Source organism: Pristis pectinata, chromosome 1 (genome assembly GCF_009764475.1).
Source record: "Pristis pectinata isolate sPriPec2 chromosome 1, sPriPec2.1.pri, whole genome shotgun sequence".
Lineage (NCBI taxonomy): Eukaryota > Metazoa > Chordata > Chondrichthyes > Rhinopristiformes > Pristidae > Pristis > Pristis pectinata.
The window spans coordinates 3,447,624-3,466,564 of NC_067405.1; the positions used below are offsets into that span (position 1 = coordinate 3,447,624).

General features: G+C 50.2%; 2 protein-coding genes across 10 annotated transcripts in view; one reads left to right on the forward strand and one right to left on the reverse strand.

The window, feature by feature from the left end:
- Positions 1-18,941, forward strand: part of LOC127569540 (villin-1-like) — a 473,442-nt gene that overhangs the window by 138,776 nt on the left and 315,725 nt on the right. The window lies entirely within an intron of this gene.
- The window catches only part of spega (striated muscle enriched protein kinase a), a 192,415-nt gene that overhangs the window by 134,482 nt on the left and 38,992 nt on the right, over positions 1-18,941 (reverse strand). For 3 of the 6 annotated variants that reach the window (XM_052013943.1, XM_052013973.1, XM_052013981.1), the window contains exons 1-4: positions 16,569-16,703; positions 10,702-12,116; positions 8,056-8,199; positions 6,852-7,034 (exon numbers count right to left, since the gene is read on the reverse strand). In XM_052013943.1, the coding sequence (XP_051869903.1) occupies positions 6,852-7,034; positions 8,056-8,199; positions 10,702-12,116; positions 16,569-16,609 (1,783 nt within the window). In that variant the 5' untranslated portion in view covers positions 16,610-16,703. Of the gene's footprint in view, positions 1-6,851; positions 7,035-8,055; positions 8,200-10,701; positions 12,117-16,568; positions 16,963-18,941 lie in introns of those variants that run through there. The other 3 variants (XM_052013934.1, XM_052013962.1, XM_052013952.1) reach the window with 2 other exon arrangements.

Here is an 18,941-nt window from a genome sequence, read left to right on the forward strand (position 1 = left end):
CATATCGGCCCCTATCACCACCCCTGGCAGTGCGTTCCACGCACCTACCACTCTCTGTGTAAAGAACCTACCTCTGATATCTCCCCTAAACTTTCCTCCTCTGGCCTTAAACGGATGTCCTCTGGTATTGGCCATTGCTGCCCTGGGGAAAAGATGCTGGCTGTCCACTCGATCTATGCCCCTCATAATCTTATACACATCCTGCGTCGCTCTGAAGAGAAAAGCCCTAGGTCGCTCAAACTTTCCTCATAAGACCTGTTCTCTAATCCAGGCAGCAGTCTGGTAAATTTCCTCTGCACCCTCTCTGAAGCTTCCACATCCTTCCTATAATGAAGTGACCAGAACTGAACACAATACTCCAAGTGTGGTCTAACCAGAGCTTTATAGAGCTGCAACATCACCTCGCGGCTCTCGAACTCAATCCCCCGACTAATGAAGGCCAGCACACCATACACCTTCTTAACAACCCTATCAACTTGTGCGGCAACTTTGAGGGATCTATGGACGTGGACCCCAAGATCCCTCTGTTCCTCCACACTGCTCAGAATCCTGCCATTAACCTTGTATTCTGCCTTCATGTTTGTTCTTCCAAACTGTATCACTTCACACTTTTCCGGATTGAACTCCATCTGCCACTTTGCCGCCCAACTTTTTATCCTGTCTATATCCTGTTGTAACCTACGACAACCTTCTACACTATCCACAACACCTTCAACTTTCACGTTATCTGCACACCTACTAACCCATCCCTCCACTTCCTCATCCCTGTCATTTATAAAAATCACAAAGAGCAGGGGTCCCAGAACAGATCCCTGCAGAACACCACTGGTCACCGACCTCCAGGCAGAATACACTCCATCTACTACCACCCTCTGCCTTCTGTGGGCAAGCCAACTCCGAATCCACGCAGTCAGATCTCCATGACTTTCCGGATGAGCCTACCATGGGGAACCTTGTCAAACACTTTACTAAAATCCATATACACGACATCCACTGCTCTATTTGTTTTGTTAGCTCCTCGGAAAACTCAATTAGCCTCGTGAGGCACAACCTGCCCCTCACAAAGCGATGCTGAGTATCCCAAGTAAGACTATGCTTCTCCAAATGCTCATAAATCCTGTCCCTAAGAATCATCTCCAATAGCTTGCCCACCAATGACGTAAGACTCAATGGTCTATAATTGAACAAGGGAACCACATTAACCATCCTCCAATCCTCAGGTACCACTCCTGTGGCAGGGAGGATAGAAATATCGTCAACACCCCAGCAATCTCTTCCCTCGCCTTCCATAGTAACCTGGGGTATATCCCATCTGGTCCTGGAAACTTATCTATCCTAATGTTTTTCAGAAGTTCCAACGCTACCTCTTTCTTAACCTCAACACATTAGCCTGTTCTATGCTGATCTCACATTTGTCAAAGTCCCTCTCCCTGGTGAAAACTGAAGCAATTAAGACAAGATAAGATTTCTTAAGTAGTCACATGTACATCAAAACACATGGTTTATGTAGAAGAGGGATCTACAGATCCCTCAAGGTTGCCATGCAGGTTGATAGGGTTGCTAAGAAGGCGTATGGAGTGTGGCCTTCGTTAGTCGAGGCACTGTGTTCAAGAGCCGCAAGGTAATGTTTCAACTCCATAGAACTCTGGTTAAACCACACTTGGAGTGTTGTGTTCAGTTCTGGTTGCCTTATTATAGGAAGGATGTGGAAGTTTTAGAGAGGGTACAGAGGAGGTTTACCAGGATGCTGCCTGGATTACAGGGCATGTCTTATGAGGATAGGTTGAGTGAACTAGGCCTTTTCTCTTGGGAGAGAAGGAGGATGAGAGGAGACTTGATAGAGGTGCACAAGATGATGAGGCATAGATCAAGTGGACAGTCAGAGACCTTCTCCCAGGGCGACAATGACTAACACAAGGGGACATAATTATAAGGTGATTGGAGGAAGATATAAGGGGGATGTCAGAGGTACATTTTTTACACAGAGAGTGGTGGGTGCGTGGAATGCACTGCCAGCAGAGGTTGTGGGGACAGATACATTAGGGGCATTTAAGATAGGCACATGAATGATAGAAAAATAGGGGGCTATGTGGGAGGGAAGGGTTAGATAGATCTTAGAGCAGGATAAAACGTCGGCACAATATCGTGGGCCGTAGGGCCTGTACTGTGCTGTAATGTTCTATGTTCTATGTTCTGGGAGCAGCTTCTGGTGCCAACACAGCATGCCCACAACTTCTTAACCCGTACGTCTTTGGAATGTGGGAGGAAACCGGAGCACCCGGAGGAAACCCACACAGACACAGGGAAAACATATAAACTCTTTACAGACAGCGGCCGGAATTGAGCCAGGGTCGCTGGCGCTGTAATAGCGTTACACTAACCGTTACATGACTGTGCCTGCCCTCCCCTACCTAAGGACCACCCCTACCTCATCCGCCTCCAGGCACATGCTTCCCCCTTTATCCCTGAGTGGTCCTACCCCCACTCTAGTCATCCTCCTGTCCCAGTGATCCACAAATCTGAAACCCTGCCCTCTATACCAGCCACTCATTCGTCTGCCATATCTTCCTATTCTTACCCTCCCTGGCAGGTGGCACAGGCAGCAATCCAGAGATTACCACCCTTGAGGTCCTGCTTTTCAACTTCCTTCCTAACTCCCCATATTCCCTCTTCAAGACCTCTTCACTTTCCCTATCTATGTCATTGGTACCAATGTGTACCCCCACTTCTAGCTGTTGTCCCTCCCCCTTAAGAATGAGGGTTGAAGGGTCTCGACCCGAAACATCGACTGTCCATTTCCCTCCACAGATGCTGCCTGACCCGCTGAGTTCCTCCAGCAGCTTGTTTGTTGCTTAATATTTAAGGGGCCAGTTTTAACCCACCCTGAATCTGAATGAGCCCTCATAGAGACCTGGAAGGGGAGAGAACGGGGTGCAAAGGGCAATCCCATGAGGTGTCCTTTGTCTGAAAGACTGCTGGAGGTGATGTCATTCAGATGAGGGATTAAGATGAGCTGAGGAAATCCAAAAGATCCCTGGCTCTTACTGACCACTACAACATGGAAGGAGGCCACTCTGCCTGATGGGTCCATGCCAGCTCCCGGGGCTCCATTAGTCCAATCACCCCTCTTCTCGTTTCTCTGTAGCCCTGGAATGCATTCCCTCTCACAATGCTCACTGCCTCCCCTTTAACACACTGCCATTGCCCACACGAGGGCAATTTACAGCAGCCAATTAACCTATCGACCCCCATGTCTTTGGGATGTGGGTCCCATGGGGTCACAGGGAGAACGTGCAAACTCCACACAGACAGCGCTGGAGGTCGGGATCGAACCGGGTCTCTGGAGCTGTGAGGCAGCAGCATCGATCTCCCACCTCCCAATCTGGAAGGAGTGAAGTTATCACCAGTGATTTGGGGCCAGTAGTTATCCCCGGACCAACATTAGTAACAACAGACTAATTGGCTACACAGGAGACACAGGAAACTGCAGATGCCGGAATCTGGAACAAAAACCAATCTGCTGGAGGAACTCAGCGGGTCGAGCAGCATCTGTGGGGAGGAAAGAACTGTTGACTTTTCAGGTCAAAATCTTGCATCAGGACTAATTGGTTACTTTAGTCATTTGTTTTATAGGCTCCAGCTTTCACATCTCCTGTCCCCCCCAACCTCCCTCTACCCACACCCCTTCCCCACCTTCTCTCTGAACCAGCTGTGCCCAGCTGCCTTACGTTGCCATGTTTCGAGGAGGTGATAAAGAAATCTGGCAGGGTGGTCGAAATTGTCTGGATGGATCTTAGTAAGACATTTCAAAAGGTCCCACCTGGAAGCTAGCCCAGAAGGTTAAGGTGCAGGGCGTCCGAGGCAAGCTGGTGAAATGGATCCAAAATTGGCTTGACGACAGGAGGCAGGGGATGGTGGTGGAGGGATACTATAGACATAGAGTTGTACAGCACGGAAACAGGCCCTTCGGCCCAAATCATCCATGCTGACCAAGTGGCCTACCTGAGCTCATCCCATTTGCCTGCGTTTGGCCCATATTCCTCTAAACCTTTCCTATCCATGTACCTGCCCAAGGGTTTCTTAAACATTGGAATTGTACCCACTGCTACCACTTCCTCTGGCAGCTTGTTCCATATACCCACCACCCTCTGTGTGGAAAAAGTTGCCCCTCAGGTCCCCTTTAAACCTTTCCCCTTTCACCTTAAACCTATGCCCTCTAGTTCTTGATTCCCCAACCATTGAAAAAAAGACTGCGACCATCCACCCTATCCACGCCCCTCATGATTTTATAAACCTCTATAAGTTCACCTCTCAGCCTCCTACACTCCAGGGAAAACAGTCCCAGCCTATCCTTATAACTCAAGCCCTCCAGTCCCAGCAACGTCCTCGTGAACCTTTTCTGCAGCCTCTATGCTGAACAGCTCTACGTGAGGTAATGGATTTGGGGAGATGAAACAAGAGAAAGCAGTACATGGAAAATGTCGGGATATCGTTTGGAGCAAAAGGAGGGATCTTGGGAAGCATATCTAAATTCCTGAAGTCAACAGGACAGGTCGGTGAGATGATTGAAGTGGCACTTGAGATACCTGCCCTTATTGACTGAGGCTCAGGGTGCACGAACAGAGTTGTGTACAACACTGGTGGAGGCACAGGTCGACAGGCTGGGGAAGAAGGTGTTTGGCACGCTTGCCATCATCAGTCAAGGGACTGAGTGCAAGAGTTAGGACACCATGTTACAAGATGTTGATGAGACCACACTTGGAGTATTGTGTGCAATTCCGGTCACCTGAGTACAGGACAGAGGTCATTAAGCTGGAAGGGGTGCAGGAAAGATTCACGAGGATGTTATCAGAATTGGAGGGCTTGAGTTATAAGGAGAGACTCAATAGGCTGGGTGTTTTTTTCCCTGGAACCTAGGAGGCCGAGGGGTGACCTTATAGAGGTTTGTAAAATTACGAGGGGCAGAGATAAGGTGAATTGTCACAGTATTTTTCCCAGGGTAGGGGAGTCCAAAACTAGAGGGCATGGGTTTAAAGCAAGAGGGGAGAGATTTGAAGGGGACCTGAGGGGCAAGTTTTTTTACACAGAGGGTGGTGGGTATATGGAACCAGCTGCCAGAGGGAGTGGTTGAGGCAGGTACAATTACAACATTTAAAAAGTATTTGGACAGGTACATGGATAAAAGAGATTTAAAGGGATATGGGCCAAATGTGGGCAAATGGGAACAGAACAGGTAAGCAACTTGGTCGGCATGGACCAGTTGGGCCGAAGGGCCTGTTTCCATGCTGTCTGACTCTGCGACTCCAGTGAGGTCTCTGAGAGCAGGGTTCACTTCCAGTGACCACACTGCAGGAGGTAATGTAACTGCATCAGTGAGGGTGCAGAGGGGATTCATGAGCTGGTGCTGGAGGGTTCTTGTTACGAGGAGAGACCACCCAGGTTGGAATCATTTCCTTTGGTACAAAGGAGACAGGAGAGATTTAACTGAAGTACATAAAGTTATGACAGGTCTATACAGACTGACTTATTTTCCTTGGTGAAGAGACCAATCACGAGGGACCTTGGATTTGGGCTTCCCCTTTTCCTATCTTCAGTCCTGTAGATGGGTCCTGACCCGAAATGTTGACCGCCTGCTTTTCTCCATGGATGCTGCCTGGCCTGCTGAGTTCCTCCAGCATCATCGTGTTTTTCATCAAGATTCCAGTGTCTGCAGTCCTTTGTTTCTCTTGGATTTAACTAACTTGGTAGGACAATCAGACAGGAGCTAAGGAAAATTTGCAGGATTTCTTTGAAATCCAATTCTACCTGAGCAAGAAAGCACACCAATACCTCTACTTCCTCAGAAGGCTGAGGAAGTTCAGCCTGTTGCCAATAACTCTCACTAATTTTTACAGATGCACCATAGGAAGCATCCTATCTGGATGCATCACGGCTTGGTACGGCAACTGCTCTGCCCAAGACCGCAAGAAACTGCAGAGAGTTGTGGACACAGCCCAGCACATCACGGACACGAGTCTCCCCTCCATGGACTCTGTCTACACTTCCCGCTGTCTTGGGATAGCAGCCAACATAATCAGGGAGCAACACACACAAAGTGCTGGAGGAACTCACAGGTCAGGCAGCATCTATGGAGGGAAACAAACAGTCGACGTTTCGGGCCAAGACCCTTGATCAGGACTGGGAAGCCAGAATTAAAGGGTGGGGGGAGGGGGAAGAGCATGAGCTGGCATGTGATAGGTGAGTCCAGGTGAGAGGGGGAAGGTAGGTAGCTGGGGGGGAGGGAGTCGGAACTGAAACGTTGACTGTTTATTTCCCTCCATTGATGCTGCCTGACCTGCTGAGTTCCTCCAGCATTTTGTGTGTGTTGCTCCAGTTTCCAGCATCTGCAGAATCTGTGTCCACATAATCAAAGACCCCTCCCACCCTGGCCATTCTCCCTTCTCCCCTCTCCCGTCAGGCAGAAGGTACAAAAGCTTGAGAACACCACCACCAGACAACGACAGCTTCTATCTCACTGTTATCAGACTCTTGAACAGTCCTCTCATACGCTCACAATCTACCTCATTGTAGTCCTTGCACCTTATTGTCTGCTTGCACTGCACTTTCTCTGTAACTGTAACACTTTATTGTGCATTCTGTTTTCCTTTTGTACTACCTCGATGAACTTACGTACGGAATGATCTGTCTGGATGGCACACAAACAAAAGCTTTTCACTGTATCTCAGTACATGTGACAAGAATAAACAAATACCAATACCTATACAAGTCCAGGTAACCTCATACATGCCAATATAGTTCACTGCAATCCTCTATGTTGAAATGCTGTGGAGGGGATTCCATCGGTCACCTACCTGCCCGAACCTGGACTGAGGCACAACAACTGGACAGGCCGACTTCATTGGCTGCGCTGACAGAATACAGGCCACCGTCTAGAGTACTAGCCGAGGGGATGAAGAGGGTATGTCTCTCCCCTTCCGCTTTCAGGATGTGCGTCTGGCTGGTTTTCAGGATTTCCCCATCTTTCTTCCAGGTCACTGTATGGAAAAATGAACAAGCGCATAAGCCAAATTTAGCCAATAAGACCTTGGATCAACAGTACAAGGACCACAAGGAGGTAGATTGTGAACCTCGTCTGGACCCTCTCCAGGGCCAGCACATCATTCCTAAGATACGGGGCCCAAAATTACTCAAATGCGGTCTGACCAACGTGCTATAAAGCCTCAGCAGTACATCCTTGCTTTTATATTCTAGTCCTCTTGAGATGAATGAAGGAATTTCTCTTGACAGCGGAGGGGAAGAAGCTGTTCCTGAATCGCTGAGTGTGGTTCTTCAGGCTCCTGTACCTCCTCCCTGATGGTAGAAACAAGAAGAGGGCATGTCCTGGATGGTGGGGGTCCTTAGTGATGGATGCCACTTTCTTGAGGCACCGCCTCTTGAAGATGCCCTTGATGGTGGGGAGGGTTGTGCCCGTGACGGAGCTGGCTGAGTCCACAACCCTCTGTAGCCTCTTTCAATCCTGTGCATCTCCCTTCTCCCCCCTCCCCCCCTTTCCATTGGGCAGAAGATATAAAAGCTTGAGAACATGTACCACCAGGCTCAAGGACAGCTTCTATTCCACTACCATCAGACTCTTGAATGGACCTCTCGCATGCTAAAAGATGAACTCTTGATCTCACAATCTACCTCGTCATGGCCCTTGCATGTTATCTGTCGACCTGCACTGCACCTTCTCTGTAACTGCAACACTATATTCCGCATTCTGTTTTCCTTTTTACTACCTCGATGTATGAAATGACCTGTCTGGATGGCAGGCAAAACAAAAAGCTTTTCCCTGTATCTCAGTATGTGACAATAATAAACCAATTACTACAAGCCTCCAGCTGTGGCCAACCATGGGTTACATAAATATCAATCATGACTTCCTTCCCCTTGTACTCTGCCCCTGTTTATATAGCCAAGGGCCCCATGTGCTTTTTAACCACTTTCCCAGCCTGATCTGCTGCTTTTAATGGCCGTATAAGCCCTTGTAGAACCAGAGTGTGGCCGATTGTTTACCTTCAGGCAAGGGGGTTCCGGTGATGATACATTTCAGGAGCACTCCGGATCCCACTGTGACCACTGTGTCAGTGATGGCGATCTCAAACACCGGTGGCTCCAAGGGGTCTTCACCAGCCGAGACATAGGAGTCGTCTGAGGATTCTGTCGGAGACAAGGTCTGTGTTAAAACAAAGCCTTACACTGAGGTTCCACTTGTGACTGATGGCTCTGATGAGAAAGAACAACCGTCAATGTAGAACACAGAACACTACAGTACAGTACAGTACAGGCCCATCGGCCCACAATGTTGTGCTGACATTTTATCCTGCTCTAAGATCTATCTAACCCTTCCCTCCCACATAGCCCCTATTTTTCTATCATTCATGTGTCTATCCAAGAGTCTCTTAAATGTCCATAATGTATCTGCCCCCACAACCTCTGCCGGCAGTGCGTTCCACGCACCCACCACTCTCTGTGTAAAAAACTTACCCCTGACATTCCCTTTATAACTTCCTCCAATCACCTTAAAATTATCTCCCCTCATGTTAGCCATTGTCGCCCTGGGAAAAAGTCTCTGACTGTCCACTTGATCTATGCCTCTTGTACACCTCTATCAAGTCACCTCTCATCCTCCTCCTCTCCAAAGAGAAAAGCCCTAGCTCACTCAACCTCTCCTCATAAGACATGCTCTCCAATCCAGGCAACATCCTGGTAAATCTCCTCTGCACTCTCTCTAAAGCTTCCACATCCTTTCTATAATGAGGTGACCAGAGCTGAACACATTGGTTCCAGCAACACACAAGAAGCCCATCACCATTCAGGACAAAGCAAGCCGGCTTGGCTGACCACTGCTAAACCCTCCCTCCATCACCAGCGCACAGTGGCTGCAGTGTGCACTGGCCACAGGATGCACCCCAGTATTCACCCAGGCTACACCCACAGCACCTCCCAAATCCACCACCTCTCCCACCAAGGAGGACAAAGAGCAGTGGGTACAGGGGAACACCACCACATGCAGGTTCCCCTCCAAGCCACACACTGCCCTGACCTGGAAATATATCGCCATTCCTTCACTGTCACTGGGTCGAAATCCTGGAGTTCCCTCCATTATGTTGGTCATGCACTGTGCTGCTAAAGGCTAACTTATACCCTGGGTATGTATGCCTATGACAACAAACTTGCACTTGTGTACAAAATATTAAGAGGAATAGACAGAGTGGACAGCCAGCGCCTCTTTCCCAGGGCACTAGTGCTCAATATAAGAGGGCATGGCTTTAAAGTAATGGGTGGGAAGTTCAAGGGAGATATCAGAGGAAGGTTTTTTACCCAGAGAGTGGTTGGGGCATGGAATGCGCTGCCTGGGGTGGTGGTGGAGGCAGGTATGGAGGAATTTAAAATAGAGGGATATGTGGGAGGAAGGGGTTAGATAGTCTTAGGCGAGGTTTAAAGGTCGGCACAACATTGTGGGCCAAAGGGCCTGTATTGTGCTGCACTTTCTATGGTTCTATGGAACCAACCAGCACTGTGGGAGCAATTTCACCACATGGACTGTGGCGGTTCAAGAGGGCTTGTGCTTCGATCCCCAATGTTGTGAGAGTGTCCTCACTGGGTCTCACCTCTCTGGTGGTAACAGACAACATGGGACATACAACACAGAGCATAGAACAGCACAGGAACAGCCCCTGAACCCCACCATGTTGTGCCAAACTAATTAAGCAAATGACACCTAATCCCTTCTGCCTACACAAGTCCACATCCCTCCATTCTCCGCTGCCTACCTAAGAGCCTCTTGAACACCTCTATCGTATCTGCCTCCATCACCACCCCTAGCAGCACATTCCAGGCACCCACCACTCTCTGTGTAAAAAACTTGCCCCGCACACCTCCTTTGAACTTTCCCCCTCTCACCTTAAATGCGTCCCCTCTGGTATTTGACATTTCAACCGTGGGATAAAGATACTGGCTGTCTACTCTAGTGTAGCGGTTAACATAACACTATTACAGCGCCAGCGACCTGGGTTCAATTCCGGCTGCTGTCTGTAAGGAGTTTGTACGTTCTCCCCGTGTCTGTGTGGGTTTCCTCCGGATGCTCCAGTTTCCTCCCACATTCCAAAGACGTATGTGTTAGGAAGTTGTGGGCATGCTATGTTGGCGCTGGAAGCATGGTGACGCTTGTGGGCTGCCCCCAGAACACTCTACGCAAAAGATGCATTTCACTGTGTGTTTCGATGTACATGTGACTAATAAAGATACCTTAAACCTCTGCCGGGTCTCCCCTCAGCTCTGCTGCTCCAGAAAAAATAACCCAAGTTTGTCCAACCTCTCCTTTTAGCACACACCCTCTAATCCAGGCAGCATCCTGGCGAACCTCTTCTGCACCCTCTCCAAAGCCTCCACATCCTTTCTGTAATGGGGCGACCAGAACTGAAAGCAGTACTCTAGATGCAGCCTAACCAGTTTTATAAAGCTGCAACATGACTTCCTGACTCTTGAACTCAGTGCCTCAACTATTAAAGGTAAGCATGCCGAATGTCTTCGTTACCACCTGATTGACTTGTGTGGCCACTTCCAGGGAGCTGTGGACTTGGACCCCAAGATACCTCTGTACATGAGACAGAAAGTTAATAGCTCAAGAACTCTACACGGCAGTCCCTGCCTTCTTACCCAGTTCTGGTGATACGGGGCGAGATTTCTTGGATCTCCCTCTGGAAGCTTTGCGGGTTGATTTCTCCATCGCTGGGACTTTGGTCTCTTCCCTCACACCCTCTTTTTCAGGATCTTCTTTCTCCCCAACGGCTCTCGGGTCCACACGTCCCTGTGTGCTGAGGGGAACCGCGGGACTGAGGGGTGTGATGCCAAGCCTCGGACCACTCTCCTGAAGACCCAAGCCCGAGATGGCACCCCCCAGCCGATCCGGCCCATCCTTGGACACGTCCTTGGAGACAGGAGATGATGGCTTGCCTTGGCGACCGGAGCCTCCAATCACCTCAAGCTTGCTCAGACTGGCAACTGTGATTGGCGAATGGGTCTCAGAGCTCAAGGTGACCTTCTTGATCTTCTCCACCACGAAGGGCGAGGGGGATTGATCTGGGACTTGCGGCGCCGGGCTGGAAATGGGAAGGAGTTCTGCCTGCTGCTCCCGTCTCCCGGTTCCGGCTGGCGATCGGTTGAGGTGATTGGCGGCCAAGTACCGAGCTTCCCCGGTGGGCTCCGGGCGCTCGCCCTCGCCGCTGGCTGTGGCCAGTCCCCTCTGGAGAGGCTTACGGGGGACGGAGGGGGGGACAGGCGCCGCTTGCGGTCTCTGGGGATTCAGCCACGGGAGGGGGGCCAGCGACGGGAGCTCCGGCTGCTGAGCGGCAGCGGCGGCCTTGCGGGAGGAGAGCTCCCGGTTCACGGCCCGCTCAAGCACGGGGGACCTCAGCATTGGCTTGGCCGGCGAGCTCATGGCCGTCTTCTTGATGCGTCTGAGCTCCTCGGAGATCTTCAGCTCCAGGTCGCGCGCCCGGTGGGCGTACCGGCCCCGCTCGTCGAAGGAGGCCGCCTTCTGCCTGAAGAGGGAGCGCCTCTGCTCCGCCCCTCGGCCCTCAGCCTCCAACAGGTCGGAGAATGATGTCCGCCGCCGGCCATCCCGGGCGTCCGCGTGGTCAAACGAGCGGGACTTGCGGAAGCCGGGCCAGGCTTGCCCGTCCGACAGGTCGAAGCTCCTCCGGCGTTCCGGGAAGGTCTCCAGGTACCTCACCCTCTCCTTGGAGCCCGAGCGGGAGTGCACGGGCGAGACACCCCCCAAGCTCTCCCCTCCCGGCTCGTCCTCCATCTTCGGCTTCTTGACCTTGTCCTGGAACTCGGCGGGGACGGTGTCACTGTACTCCACCGGGGTGCTGAGCTTGCGCCGCGGGGTAAGAGGGGTGGTCTGCAGGGCCTGGCCCACCCGTGGGGCTTTGGGACTGGCCGGCGGGAGTCCCCCCGCTCTGGGACTTCCGGGATGGGTGCCCTGCGCCTGTGCCATCGACTCCCACCTGAGGCCAGGGTCAAGGCTGTCTTCAAGGTGACTCCTGACCAGCGTGTCCTCACAGAGGTCCCTGGAAGGGAAGGAAACGGGAAGACTCAGTTACACTGAAGCGGTCTCAGAGCAGAGGGATCTGGCCCAATCTTCACTGATGTGCCACCGGTAGGCCGATTAGAGGGAAGAGGACTTGCATTATTTTAGAGCTTTCCATGGGACTGACCTGGATGAAGGAACTGACAGTATCGTGGCCGAGTTTGCAGACGACACCTACATACGTAGGTGGAGGCGCAGGTCGTGTCGCGGAGGCAGGGAGTCTGCAGAAGGACTTGGACAGGTTGGGAGAATGGGCAAAGACGTGACAGGTGGGACACAATGTCAGGGGAAGCGTACGGCCATGCACTTTGGTAGGAAGGATAAAGGTGCAGACTATTTTTTAAATGGGAAGACAATTCTGAAATCGTAGGCGCAATGGGACTTGGGAGCCCTAGGGCAGGACTCCCTTGAGGTCAACTTGCAGGTTGAGTCGGTAGTAAGGAAGAGAAATGCAGTGTTAGCATTCATTTCAAGAGGATGAGAATATAAAAGCAAGGATATACTACTGAGGCTTTATAAGGTGTTAGTCAGACCACATTTGGAATATTGTGAGCAATTTTGGGCCTGTATCTAAGGAAAGATGTGCTGGCCCTGGAAAGGGTCCAGAGGAGGTTCACAAGAATGATCCCAGGAATGAAAGGGTTAACGTATGAGGAGCGTTTGACGTCTCTGGACCTGTACTCGATGGAGTTCAGGAGGATCTCAGTGAAACCTACCAGATACTGAAAGGCCTGGATAGAGTGGACGTGGAGAGGATGTTTCCATCAGTGGGAGAGTCTAGGATCTGAGGGCACAGCCTCAGAATAGAAGGACGTCCCTTTAGAACTGAGATGAGGAGGAATTTCTTCAGCCAGAGGGTGGTGAATCTGTGATATTCGTTGCCACCGAGGGCTGTGGAGGCCAAGTCATTGGGTGCAGAGATTATTAGACTCTGCCAAGTCATTAAGGCTGAGATTGATAGGTTCTTGATTGGTAAGGGGGTTAAGGGTTAGGGGGAGAAGGTGGGATTGAGAGAAAAAAATCAGCCATGATTGAATGGTGGAGCAGACTCGATGGGCTGAATGGCCTAATTCTGCTCCTATACCTTATGGTCTCTCCGGACTCTCATTGGGGAAGGGTTGCAATTTTGGAAATGCAGCAGCTAGTTTGAGCACAGCAAGCTCCCACAGAGAGCTATGTGTGAGTGATCAGACCACCATGGTAAGGGTTAGATACTGGTTCCAAGACAACATGCTTTGACACGGCAGTAGTGGGAGATTAACCTTCACACGAGACAGTGAAAGGAGCCTCTGGTCAACACGTCCAAAGCAGCAGTCCACCAGTACTGCATCGCCAGACCAGCCCAGGCCTGAGAGCTCCCGTCTCTGGAGCCGGAGTTGACTCAGAGGACTGAGGCTGCCTCTGACTCACAGCCTGCCAGGGTCCAGGTGGCACCCTGAGCGTGGGCGACATCGTTGGCGGCACATCAGTGAAGAGAGACCACCACCCGCACACGCCAAGCGAGGTGCAGCAGCCATGTTGGTGAGGTCAGGTGAGTGAGGTCAGTGAGGTCAGGTTAGCGAGGTCTGCCATGCAGGAGCTGGGGTTGGAAGGCCTGTGATGTCCAGCACATAGAGGAAATCAAAGCACAAAAGCCTGGAGCAAAGGAACATTAACCACCAAGAGCACTCAACTACCTCACCTCGGGTCAGCTTGGGATAGAACATAGAACAGTACAGCACAATACAGGCCCATCAGCCCACAATGTTGTGCCGACCTTTAAACCTCGCTTAAGACTATATAACCCCTTCCTCCCACATATCCCTTTATTTTAAATTCCTCCATATGCTTATCTAGCAATCTCTTGAATTTGACCAATGTACCTGCCTCCACCACCACCCCAGGCAGCGCATTCCATGCACCAACCACTCTCTGGGTAAAAAACCTTCCTCTGATATCTCCCTTGAACTTCCTACCCATTACTTTAAAGCCATGCCCTTTTGTGTTGAGCATTGGTGCCCTGAGAAAGAGGTGCTGGCTGTCCACTCTATCTATTCCTCTTAATATTTTGTATACCTTTATCATGTCTCCTCTCATCCTCCTTCTCTCCAAAGGGTAAAGCCCTAGATCCCTTAGTCTCTCCTCATAATCCATACTCTTTAAACCAGGCAGCATCCTGGTAAATCTCCTCTGTACCCTTTCCAACGCTTGCACATCCTTCCTATAATGAGGCAACCAGAACTGGACACAGTACTTCAAGTGTGGTCTAACCAGAGTTTTGTAAAGCTGCATCATTACCTCGTGGCTCTTAAACTCGATCCCATGACTTATGAAAGCTAACATCTCATAAGCTTTCCTAACTACCCTGTCCACCTGTGAGGCAACTTTCAGGGATCTGTGGATATGGACCCCCAGATCCCTCTGCTCCTCCACACTACCCAGAATCCTGCCATTAACTTTGTACTCCGCCTTGGAGTTTGTCCTTCCAAAGTGTACTACTTCACACTTCTCCGAATTGAACTCCATCTGCCACAGCTCTGCATCCTATCTATGTCCCTCTGCAATCTTCAACAATCCTCTACAGTATGTAGGAGCAGTGGGCTGATAGCCCTTCAACCTGTTCTGCCAGTCAATGAAATCACGGCTGATTTAGTGCCATGGAGTCATAGATTCGTACAGGGTAGAAGCAGGCCCTTCAGCCCATCGAGTCTGTGCTAACCATCAACCACCATTTACACATACACTTGTGTATATGACAATGAATTCGACTTGACACTGATCCCACCCCATATTCCCATCAACTCCCCCCAGATTCTACCCCTCACCTACACACTAGGGGGCAATTTACAGCGGCCCGCACGTCTTGGGGATGTGGGAAGAAACTGGGGGAAACCCACGCAGTCACGGGGAGAACGTGCAAACTCCACACAGACAGCGCCGGTGGTCGGGATCGAACCCGGGTCTCTGGAGCTGTGAGGCAGCTGCTCTACCTGCTACACCACTGTAATGCCACAGTATCTCTCTGGTTAATCCGCACTGTGCTCTCTAATGATCATTTTTCAGGAGCTGAGCCAGCCTTGACCACCCATCCCCACTTGCCCTTGAACTGAGTGGCCTTGTGGGCCATTCCAGAGGAACAATTAAGAGCCAATCACATTGGGGGATCTGGAGACACAAATAAGCCACACCCACCAATGTGATTGGCTCTTAACAGCAAGTTAAAGACAGCTGATTTCCTTCCCTAAAGGAAGCTTGTGAACCAGATGGGATTTAGAACAACCCCCGTCAGTAGTTATGTGGTCACTGTTATTGATGACCAATATATGGTGACTGAGCTCAGTGTCTTTCATTCCAAACCGGAGAGAGAACACAGAACAGTACAGCACAGGAACAGGCCCTTCAGCCCACCATATCTGTGCTGAACACGATGCCAAATTAAACTGGATCTCTTCTGCCTGCACATGGTCCACATTCCTCCATTCCCTGCATATTCATGTGTCTATCTAACAGCCTCTTAAATGCCATTATTGTATCTGCTTCCACCACCATCTCTGGCAGCCCGTTCCAGGCGCCCACCACTCTCTGTGTAAAAAAAACCTGCCCCACACATCTCCTTTAAACTTTCCCCCTCTCACCTTAAATGCATGTCCTCTCATGTTTGACATTTCCATCCTTGGAAATATACTCTGGTTATCTACCGTCTCATAATTTTACAAACTTGATAGGTCTCCCCTCAGCCTCCAACATTCCAGAGAAAACAACCCAAGTTTGTCCAACCTCTCCTTGTAGCTCACACCCTCTAATCCAGGCAGCATCCTGGTGAACCTCTTCTGCACCCTCTCCAAAGCCTCCACATCCTTCCTGTAATGGGGCGACCAGAACTGCACACAATACTCCAAGTGCGACCTCACCAAAGTTTTTTACGGCTGCAACATTTCTTCCTGAGTGTTATACAATCCTGAGCAAAGAAGGCAAGTATGCCGTACACCTTCTTTACCGCCCTATCTACTTGCGTGGCCACTTCCTGGGACCCCAAGATCCCTCTGTTCCTCAACGCTGTTGAGGGTCCTGACATGAAATGTATACTTTCCCCTTACATTTGACCTCCTGAAGCCCATCACACCACACTTGCTCGGACTAAACTCCAGATGGACACTCATGTGTGCATCCTGTGACCAGAGTACTCATCTAAAGGCTCCGGTCTGACCAAGTAATTGAGTTCTTCAGATGGTTAACGCAACTGAAAGGTTCCAAAAAAATAACTATTTTAACACGGAGAATGATAAAAAGAGGGGAATGTTCCAACAATTTGCCACCAAATTATGATGGAGGGGGGTTGAGGGGGGAAGACAATGAAAGAAATGGAAACTATTGCCCCAAAACAAAAGAGGTTGGCTTCCCAATGAGGGGTGAGAGTTGGGGGAGATGACTCCATGAGGAGCGTTGTACTTACACAGGTATTAACAAGGATTTCCCTCTATACAGGCTGAACATGCTCCCGTATACATCACTAGCAACAGACAGGCTGTCTTCTGACCCCCAGCTACTATAGGCCAGATTAGAACGGGAAGCCCGAATCAGAGGCTCCACCCCCAGGTGCCTGATGTGAGCGTTGCTGGGCTGTGGTGCTTGCCTTGCGACCTCTGACACAGGGCTTCCCTGGACGAGGCTGGCGCTGAGCTCCTCCTCCGCCTCCTCTCGTCCTCCCACCCCCGCGCTCCAACTCCACGCTGGCGATCGCTGGGCAGTGCCCGGGAGCTCCGGGGGCACCTGGTGCTCAGGGGCGGTCCGCAGCGAGGAGGGGGTGCTCTCCGAGGTCGAGTCCGTGAAGCACTCGAGCTCACCTCCTCAGGAAGAAAGGAAGAAGAGAAAGAAAAAAGTCAGTGGCGGCAACAGCAGACTCCAATCCCTGGGAACGCTGGAGAATGAAGGATGTTAGAATGAAAGAAGCTGCTTTTCTGTAGCCCAAGGGGACTGCAGGGAGCTGCAGAGGGATATAGATAGTGCAAGTGAAAGGGCAAAGATCTGGCAAATAAAGTATAATGTGGGAAATTGTGAACTCGTTCATCTTGGCAGGTAAAAATAATTGGAGAGAGATTGCAGAGCTCTGAGATGCAGAGGGATCTGGGTGTTCCAATGCATGATTCACAGAAGGCTAGTATGCAGGTTCTGCAAGTAATTTTAGGTATTGTTATTGGCATTGGTTTACTATTGTCACACGTACTGAGATACAGTGAAAAGCTTTCGTGCCATCCAGACAGATCATTTCATACATAAGTACATGGAGGTAGTAAAAAGAAAACAGAATGCAGAATCCAGTGTTACCATAAGATGGACTCCTGACCTCACAATCTATCTCATTATGACCTTGCACCTTATTGTCTGCCTGCACTGCACTTTCTCTGTAACTGTTACACTTTATTCTGCTTTCTGTTATTGTTTTCCCCTGTACTACCTCGATGCACTGTGTAATGAATTGATCTGTACGATCCGCATGCAAGGCAAGTTTTTCACTGTACCTCGGTACATGTGACAATAATAAACCAATTTGCCACTTTTACATTCACAGAGAAAGTGCAGCACAGGTAGACAAATAAAGTGCAAGGGCCACGACGAGGTAGATACGGAGATCAACATTATGGAGCCAGAGCCACAGAGAGATACAGCATGGAAACAGGCCCTTCGGCCCACTGGATCCATGCCAACCATCAGTTACCCAGCTACACTGATCGTACATTAATCTCATTCTCTCCACATTCTCCTCAAGTCTTTCCAGATTCTACCCCTCACCTACACACTCGGGGCAATTTACAGTGGCTAATCTTGTCTAACCCATTTTATTCCCCCCACATTCCGATCAACTCCCCCAAGATTCTACCCCTCACCTCCACGTTAGGGAGAATTTACAGCAGCCAATCAACCTACCGATCCACACGTCTTCGGGATGTGGGAGGAAACCGGAGCACCCGGGGCAAACCCATGCGGTCCTGGGGAGAACGTGCAAACTCCACACACGGACAGAACCAGAGGTCAGGATTGAGCCTGGGTCGCTGGTGCGGTGAGGCAGTGGTTCTAGTGGCTGGACCACAACGAGGCCTGTTTATCATCTATCATGAGGAGAACTGAATGCAAAAGTGGGGACATTATGCTTCAGCTATACAGGGCTTTGATGAGACCACATATTGCCTACAAAGCTAGTTTGTTTATTTAAGGAAGGCTGTGGGGGCAGATACATTAGGGTCATTTAAGAGACTCTAAGATAGGCACATGAATGATAGAGAAATGGGGGGGCTATGTGGGAGGGAAGGGTTAGATAGATCTTAGAGCAGGATAAAATGTTGGCACAACATCGTGGGCCAAAGGGCCTGTACCGTGCTGTTATGTTCTATGTTCATTGGAAACCCATCCAAGGAAGGTTTAATAGACAAGAGCTCTGGAATGGATGGGGTGTCTTGTGAGGAAAGATTGGGCAGGCTAGCCTTGTATCTGCTGAAGATTGAGAGGAGACCACACTGAAACACACAAGATCCTGAGAGGTCTTGACCCGGTGGGTGTGGAGGGGATGTTTCCGCTTGTGGGAGAATCTAGAACCATGGTTACTGTTGAAAAATAAGTGGTCACCCACCTAATATAGATGATTTCTTTTTCTCTGGGAGGTTCATTAACCTTTGGAACTATCTTCCTGAAAGGGCAGTGGAGAAGGAATCTGTGAACGTTTGTAAAGCAGAGGTAGATAGGTGGGGTGAAAGGTTACTGGAGGAGGAGGAGGTCACAGTCAGATCTGTCATCATCTTATTAAATGGTGGAGCAGTCGATGGGCCGAGTG